At 38.5% G+C, this 8,368-nt stretch overlaps 1 protein-coding gene across 1 annotated transcript; it reads left to right on the top strand.

Moving 5' to 3' along the window:
- Positions 1–1,602: 1,602 nt before the first annotated feature.
- On the top strand, positions 1,603–6,065 carry LOC141327081 (E3 ubiquitin-protein ligase TRIM35-like). Its single transcript, XM_073835323.1, has 6 exons — positions 1,603–2,216; positions 3,778–3,873; positions 4,043–4,273; positions 4,351–4,373; positions 4,455–4,573; positions 5,244–6,065. Exons 1-6 carry the CDS (start codon positions 1,821–1,823, stop codon positions 5,726–5,728), a joined length of 1,350 nt encoding a protein of 449 aa, XP_073691424.1. The 5' UTR covers positions 1,603–1,820; the 3' UTR covers positions 5,729–6,065.
- The last annotated feature ends 2,303 nt before the right edge of the window (positions 6,066–8,368 follow it).

The raw sequence follows: 8,368 nt of genomic DNA, 5'->3' as shown, positions 1-8,368 counted from the left end.
AAATGAGTCAGAATTCACTAGCCGGATTTTATTCTGCACGCTCGTGAATCGTCTCACTGTAAATGTAAATCAGAGGTTCGTCAATTAGAAAGGAACTTTGTGAGATTGTGAGGAACTGAGGCTAGATATAATCAGTTTAGAATTTGAATAAATTTAGTTTTTTGAACAAGCAGATCTGACGTTCTCAGAGAGAACAGCTTTGCATAGGGATCAGGGCCAACAGTCGACTTCCTCCCAACTTTTGGGGGCCAGTTGGGAGAAAGTGGTCTCAGACCTTTGGGTTTTATCCACCATAACTACAGTTTCGACGGTGCCCCCCACCCCTTTCAAAAGTCTGAATGACTGTCGTCAAAAACCCACTATTATAAGTCCTTACTAGTAGAATAGATGGATAAATCTCTTGCAGCACAGCAGACTGGATTTTATTCAACTTATTTCCTAGTGCCAATAAAAGACGGCGGTCATCGTCCAGTTCTAGATCTGAGGGACCTCAACCAGTACTTAAAAGTTCTTCCATTCAAAATGATCCATACGAAAATGGTTATGCAGTCCAAAAGTGCAGGAGAATGGTTCACATCTCTGGATTTTGGATGCCTATTTTCATTTTCCAACTTGTCCAGAGCACAGGGCCATCCTCCACTTTGCTTTTCAAGGCCAAGTCCAAGCCACCCTCGCTCCCCTTCAGTTACATTGGGATCTAAAACCCCATATCTGGACGATTGGTTAATTTGCGCTCCTTCCTGGGAGCAGGAAGCTCATATTCAGTTCCTGGGGTTCACAGTGAACTGGAAGAACTCAGATCATGAGTTACTGATGTAGCTGTGGATCTATGAGACCGAAGGATGGAACTCTGGGGCGTTCAAGGTAAGGGAACGAGCCGGAAAATTATTGCGAAATTAAAAATAGAAGTAGCAAAGTAAATGCAGACCAATAGGTAAATGCTTTTGCGAAATGCTGTTGTAAATATTTAAGTAATGACTAGTAAATCTTGCAGGTCTCCCTGTACATTGCTTGTCAACTCCAGCTTTCCTGGGTTGTACACGGACACTGGGTTGAAGCACATCATAATCAGGAGCTGCTGACCGTGAATGGGGACCTCATGAAGATTTTTCTGGTTTATCAAAGTGACTAAAGGTTTTTGAAATTTGAGGACTGTGAAGGACTATAGGAGATATCGCATGTTTAAACTAAAGCAAACACTCTTTTTCAATTTGAGTGTAGATGCTCCAAAGCAGCTCAATCATGTGTTTCTGGAATATCCCTGGAGCATTAGTTATCCCGAATGGCATCACGTCGAGGGTTATGAAAGTAGTCAACCTGTTGATTGTTAGAAAAGACAGGGACATCTGAATACTTTATCGGGGCCTGCATGTAAATGTTTTTTATTATTATTATTATTAATATTTGTGTATTTTCATTGTTCTTTTGTGTTCTGTAGCAGTTGAATTTAATGTTCCAATGCTAGTTCAGTTTGAATACAATTTGTTCAAATGTTCCCTGAATAAAATCTTGATGTTCGTGTCTGACTTGTTGAAACACACTCACCTGATCATAAACTCCTCCCTCTTACAGCTCTTACCAGGAAGAGACTGCCATGTTCTTTCTCCTTTCTGTCACACTGACTCTCTTCTCTACTGACAAAACCAATAAACAACCAGCCATCGGTGAAGAACCAGGAGAAACACTTTACAGAAGGACTTTTGTTCAGTTTGTTTCTGAATAGACAGTAGATCTCTGTGATTCTCGTGGAGATTTGTTTTTCAAGCCTTTGTTCAGAAAGTGAAAGTAAAGTTTAGATCGCTGGAGCTCAAAGAGTCAAAATGGCTTCACTATCTGAAGATGATATTTCTTGTCCTGTGTGCTGTGAAATCTTCAAGAATCCTGTTTTTCTGTCATGTAGTCACAGTGTCTGTAAAGAGTGTCTTCAACAGTTCTGGAGAACCAAGAAAACTCAGGAGTGTCCCGTCTGCAGGAGAAGATCCTCTAAAGAAAATCTTCCTCCTAATCTGGCTTTAAAGAACTTGTGTGAGTCGTTCCTGAAGAAGAGAAATGAGAGACGTTCATCAGGATCTGAGGAGATCTGCAGTTTACACAGTGAGAAACTCAAACTCTTCTGTCTGGAGGACAAACAGCCGCTGTGTGTAGTTTGCAGAGATTCACAAAAACACGACAATCATAAATTCAGACCCATTGATGAAGTGGTTTCATCATATAAGGTGAGAGAAATTAGTTTTTCAACTTCATGTTGTTTTAAAGTCCTGTTTAAGTGTTGATTTGATTGATCAGAGCTGGTTGTGTTTAGTTCAGCTGAACTCCATTATCAATAAAGTTTCATAGATTTGGGGAATTAATAACTACAGGACAAATAGATTTACACACAGACCCAGTTGCTATCGGATAACTACTTTTGCTTCAATAAATGACATTGTCATTTACAAACTGTGCTTTGTTCACTCAGGTTGTCTTCGTTTTATGGCAGGTTTTTAATTTCTGAATTAATTTAGTATGAGATGTTCACGAAAACAGAAGAAATCAGGACGGGGCAAATACTTTAGCACTGCATTATATGATCAAGTCAAGATTATTTATACGGCGCTTTTTTACAATACAGGTTGTGTCAAAGCATCCTTACAGTATTAAAATAAGAAAATAAAATGTCAATGATAATTTAAGAGTTCCATATTGCAACAAAGTCAAATTGGGGAGGACTCATCTGGCTCCCATGGCCTTGTTTGCCAGAATTTTGAGAACGCAGCGGACGTGAGGGACTATAATACGATAGGAGCTCGTTCAAGTACTGAGGAGCTAAACCATTGAGGGCTTTATAAGTAATTAGCAAGATTTTAAAATCTATACGATGTTTTATAGGGAGCCAATGCAGTGCTGACAGAACCGGGCTAATATGGTCATACTTTCTGGTTCTAGTAAGAACTCTAGCTGCTGCATTTTGGACCAGCTGGAGTTTGTTTATTAAGCGTGCAGAACAACCACCCAATAAAGCATTACAATAATCTATCCTTGAGGTCATGAACGCATGAATTAATGTTTCAGCATTTGACATTGATAGCATAGGTCGTAATTTCGATATATTTTTAAGATGGAAAAATACGGTTTTGCAAATGCTAGAAATGTGGCTTTCAAAGGAGAGATTGCTATCGAATAGGACGCCTAGGTTCCTGACTGATGACGACGAATTTACAGAGCAACCATCTAGTATTAGACTGTGTTTTAGGTCATTACTTGTGGAGGTTTTAGGTCCAATAATTAACACCTCTGTTTTTTCAGAATTTAACAGTAAGAAATTTCATTTACACAAAGTGCTTTCGTAAAAAGGGACCTGATACAATTACATTTTTACTCTTAAATTGTTTAAATTGTTTTGGACGTTTTTTATATTTTCTTGCTCGGGGAACAGACACAGTCTCTATAGTGTGATATCTAGGTGAAAGGGTCTCTATGTGCTGAGAGTTAACTGATTTCTGTGACGTGAGGCGGCTAGCAGACGGTCGGTTTAGCCAGTCTGTTTGCTTCCAGACCTGGGCCCCAGTTAGTATTGGATATCTATGTTTACTTCAATAAATAACATTGTCATTTACAAACTGTGCTTTGTGTTCACTCAGGTTGTCTTTGTATTATGGCAGGTTTTAATGTCTGAATTAATTTAGTATGAGATGTTCAAAAAAACAGAAGGAATCTTTTGCACTGTATTATATGATCATATCACTGTATCGTCTTCTCTTTCACTGTAATCTGGTGTTTTATGTATTTTATTTCTAGGAGGAGCTCAATACAGCACTGAAATCATTACAGGAGAAACTGAAACACAATGAAGAAATGAAAGGAGAGTTTGATAAAACAGCTGAACACATGAAGGTGAGGAAACAGAATGGAGAGTGATTTGGATTCCAGCTGTAGGATCACTATATACAGTTGTGATCTGATATATTTAATATAATGGATTAGTTGATCTCAGATGTGAATGATGTGATCGTGTCGATGTGTGTCGATGGAGACGATTGAAGTGAATGTGGTTTGATTTCAGTCTCAAGCTGAGCACACAGAGCGTCAGATTAAACAGCAGTTTGAGAAGCTTCATCAGTTTCTCAGAGATGAAGAAGAAGCTACAATCACTGCACTGAGGGAGGAAGAGGAGCAGAAGAAGCAGATGATGAAGGAGAAGCTGGAGGAGATGAACAGACACATCTCAGCTCTTTCACACACAATCAAAGACATGGAGGAGATGATGAAAGCCAGTGATGTCTGCTTTCTAAAGGTCTGATTTCAGATGATTGATTGATTGATTGATGATTGATTGAGTTGTTGATGATCAATGGTGTGTTTGTTCTGCAGGAGTTTCCAGTCTCAATGGAAAGGTGAGTGATCTGCTGGTGTCTCTGGTCTCTCTGCTTCTGATCCAAAGCCACTGCAGTTCTGACTCCTGAATGTTCTTCCAGAGTCCAGATCTCACAGCCGGATCCACAGACGCCTTCTGGAGCTTTGATTGATGTGCCACGTTACTTGGGCAACCTGCCGTTCAGAGTCTGGAAGAAGATGCAGGACATCGTCCAGAACAGTGAGTCTGACTGCAGGAGATCTCAGCTCTTATACACACACACTGGAAATCATCATGATGAGGCCATATTGACAGATTTCAGCATTATGAACCAGATCATCTACTGCAGTGGTTCCCAACCTGTAGTCCAGGATTAATAAAAGGGGCGCAAAAGCTGATATGCTTTGAGCTAGAGACTTGCGCAGGATGGATTTTTTAGTCTTGTTGCCGCAAGATTCTGGCCCCCGCCTGCTCCAGCGGACTATATTTTATCTCATCCCACGACATTCATGTTTTGTCCTGCTCTGCCTGCAAAAGCCTGCATAGATTTGTTTTCAGTACATCGATGAAATTTACATGAAATAGTACCGTAACATCTCCTAAGTTCCACAAGATCCCAGTATAAACGCTCCTGAGTGCACTAATGGCAGAATGTGAGCAAACAGTGCTCCCTTAAAGCTGACATCTCAGTTCATACACGATCTCACAAAGCTCTTATAACACAATGAATATATGCACAATGAATCTTTTTCAATATCTACACTTCATGTGTTGTGATGAGAGGAAAATGTCTGATGTGTTTGATCAACAGGACGAGTGTCATAATTCATAATCATCTGTGTTGGGTTCAGTCTTGATCATTATATGAACATCAGAATAACAGCAGCATCTGTTGATTGTGTCTCATCAGCTCCTGTCATTCTGGATCCAAACACGGCTCATCCACAACTCCTTCTGTCTGATGATCTGACCAGTGTGACATTCAGCGGAGATCAACCTGTTCCTGATAATCCAGAGAGATTTGACATTTATCTCTGTGTTCTGGGTTCAGAGGGTTTTAACTCAGGAACACACTGCTGGGATGTGGAGGTTAAACAGAGTTCAGTCTGGAGACTTGGAGTAGCTACAGCATCAAACCAGAGGAAGGGACGTGTTTTCTATAACACTGGTGTCTGGTGTGTGACATATAGATGCTCTTCAAGTTCTGGTTTTCGTATTGAACAGGATCTTGATCGTGTGAGAGTGAATCTGGACTATGACAGAGGAACGGTGTCATTCTCTGATCCTGTAACTAACACACATCTACACACATTCACAACCTCCTTCACTCACACACTCTTACCATTCTTTGAAATGTCAACCTCTCTGAGGATCTTATCGATCAATAGTCAGTAATCTGTAGGTCTGGATCTTCCTGCTTTCATCTTTCATCATGTTTCAATATTTAATCCAGATCACATCAGTAAGAGACTGTTGATCTGAACATCAGACCAGAAAACAACTACATTTATTTATCTTTACAAATGAACAATTATTAAAGCAACCCCCTAGCAACCACTCAGAACCCCCTAGCAACCACTCAGAACCCCCTGGCAACCACTCAGAACCCCCTAGCAACCGTGTGTCAGTGCTGTTGTTAGTGATCTGTGTGTTTGTGTGTCTGAGAGAAACAGCAGCGACTAACTACTTTCAGAGCCTCAGTTTCACAACTAATATTAATATTCGCTTGTAGAAACCAACAATGTGTGATTTCATGATTTCAGTCTCATTTTCAGATTAAAACATTAAACACTTTTTCATTATAATTATGTTTTAAATTTGTTTAAAAAAATTCTGGGAAATCATATTTTTTTTATTTTTTTATTTTGTTCCTCCATTTTTTTTATTTTTCCATTGTCCTAATTTGTAAGTTGCTTTGGATAAAAGTGTCTGCTAAATGAATAAAAGCAAATGTAATAATTTGTTTCTATAGAGCTTTATTTAAAACAGATTGATTTTACACAGCTTTACATTAATAAACAGGAAAATAACAGCATCAATGTTGCAAATGTCTTAAATCGTGAATAAATGAGTTCAGTTATAATCAGTGCTGGAAATGGACAAAACTTACTGGGGGACTCTAGTTTGGGGGATGAAGATGGTAAATAATGGTAATTATAAAACCCTTTAGAAACTTAGGAACACCTTAAATAAAGCGATATTTTGACTCCTTGAAGTTTTTATTTTATTTTTTTATTTTTTAACTTTCTAATGTGATTTTTCTAACTTTAAATGTCAACTTTTTTTAAGTAATCTTTAAAAATAAACATTTATAGACAAAAAAATTTGTCATCTTCTGTGACAATAAAAATGTAATTAATTTTTTTTTTTTAAATAAAAAGTAAATTAAATTGAAATAATACGAAACAATCAGAAAGAATAAGTTACCAGTCAAATGAAATCCGCAACAACAATTCACCTTTTCACGGCACAGAAGAGCACAAATGTGGCAATAAGAAATATTTACAGATGTTTGGACAGGATTCAGAGGTAAATGCATTAATGTGTTTCATAATAACAATGTTATGTGAATAATGTTTTAAAGATAAAGTTTTGAATATAGAAATATTAAACGATTTAAATGACTCAATTTATTATTACAAATGAACCTGAAACCGCTGGTCTTTGTGACTGAATCATTTGTTCAATCGATTCAGAAACTCATTCAGACACAAAACAGTGCAGTGGCTCAGATGTGGCTTTGTCTGGAACTATTTTAGTTGACCAAATAGAGCTCAATCAGACAACAGTATTCCTAAAATGTTAGTCACTTAATATTAACTTTTGTAGAAAATCAAAAATGAAAAAAATAAAAATAAAATAAAAATAAAAAAACTCCCTATATAATCATTAAAAACTGTTACTTGTCTTAGTTCATAGCAATCTCACAAACTTGCATTTTACTGAATGAAGCTGTCTGCACAGCATGAGTCTATTATTTCCATCATCTCTAGTCTTTGTTATAATGAAATAGAGAAACTGGAGTCTGCTTTCAGGATCTGTGCTGTGAGGAGCAGGAGGACACACCGATAGAGAAGCTTTTCTATTGGCTGCAGTCTGCAGTTATTATGGCAAAAGACGGCATTGAACAGCCAAACATTGACAAATATTGCAACATTTTTAGTCTACATTGCGCTATACGTTCATGTGCAGAACTGGGATCGCTTTCACAGTCTTTTGAATAAATAAAATAAAGAAATAAGTTTAATTTCCCCACGTCCCCCCATTTCCAGCCCTGGTTATAATTTCAGATATAAAGCAGATTATAAAACAGATTATTTTAATTGTATTTAATGTATTATACTTCAATAAAACAGCTGTAATGGGTTTGTAAAAGCAGTGTTTATGACTGTTTTGGTCTGAGTTTTGTTGCATTTACACAGTTTGACCAGCAGGTGTCACCAGTGTGTGGTGTTTCTAGTGATAATCATTTTGTGAAGCAACTGGTTCAACTGATTCATAGCTTTGAAAAGCTTAGTTTCTCCCATCACTAGTTTGAATGCGGAGTATTTGGAGATGTTCACTAGTGCTTCAGCGAACCGTGTTTCAGATCGTGAGGAGAATGAAGTCAAATGCGAGCTTGATGTACTTCATGAAGTTTTTACAGCGTGAAACACGAAAACACGGTTGAATGTGATCCGCTTCAGTCATCTGATCTGATCCGGATTAGCCGTTGAGCCGGTGTGTGTTTTGTGTTTCTGAGGACGAGGCGGGACTCGTGGGGCTCCTGACGTGACTGAGATTGAGTTGGGCCGCTCCACATGAGACCATTCCAGCGGTGGGTCTCTGCATCGTGGACATCATTGTGTGAAGATGCTGGCCGTGTTTGAGGATTGTCTTACTAGTCAGGACACACAACACACTGTGGTCTCACACCTGAATCACCAAGGAGGACTGTGGTTTCTGCTACTCAGCTCCAGTATATGATTTAGGCCCCCAGTTTGATTTATGATTCGTGGCCCCTGAGTGGGGCATGTTTATGTGTTCAGGGCCCGT

This window comes from Garra rufa, chromosome 1 (assembly GCF_049309525.1).
Source record: "Garra rufa chromosome 1, GarRuf1.0, whole genome shotgun sequence".
Classification (NCBI taxonomy): Eukaryota; Metazoa; Chordata; class Actinopteri; order Cypriniformes; family Cyprinidae; genus Garra; species Garra rufa.
The sequence above is the reverse complement of the archived record's forward strand: the minus strand, read 5'-3'. Positions and strand labels throughout refer to the sequence as shown.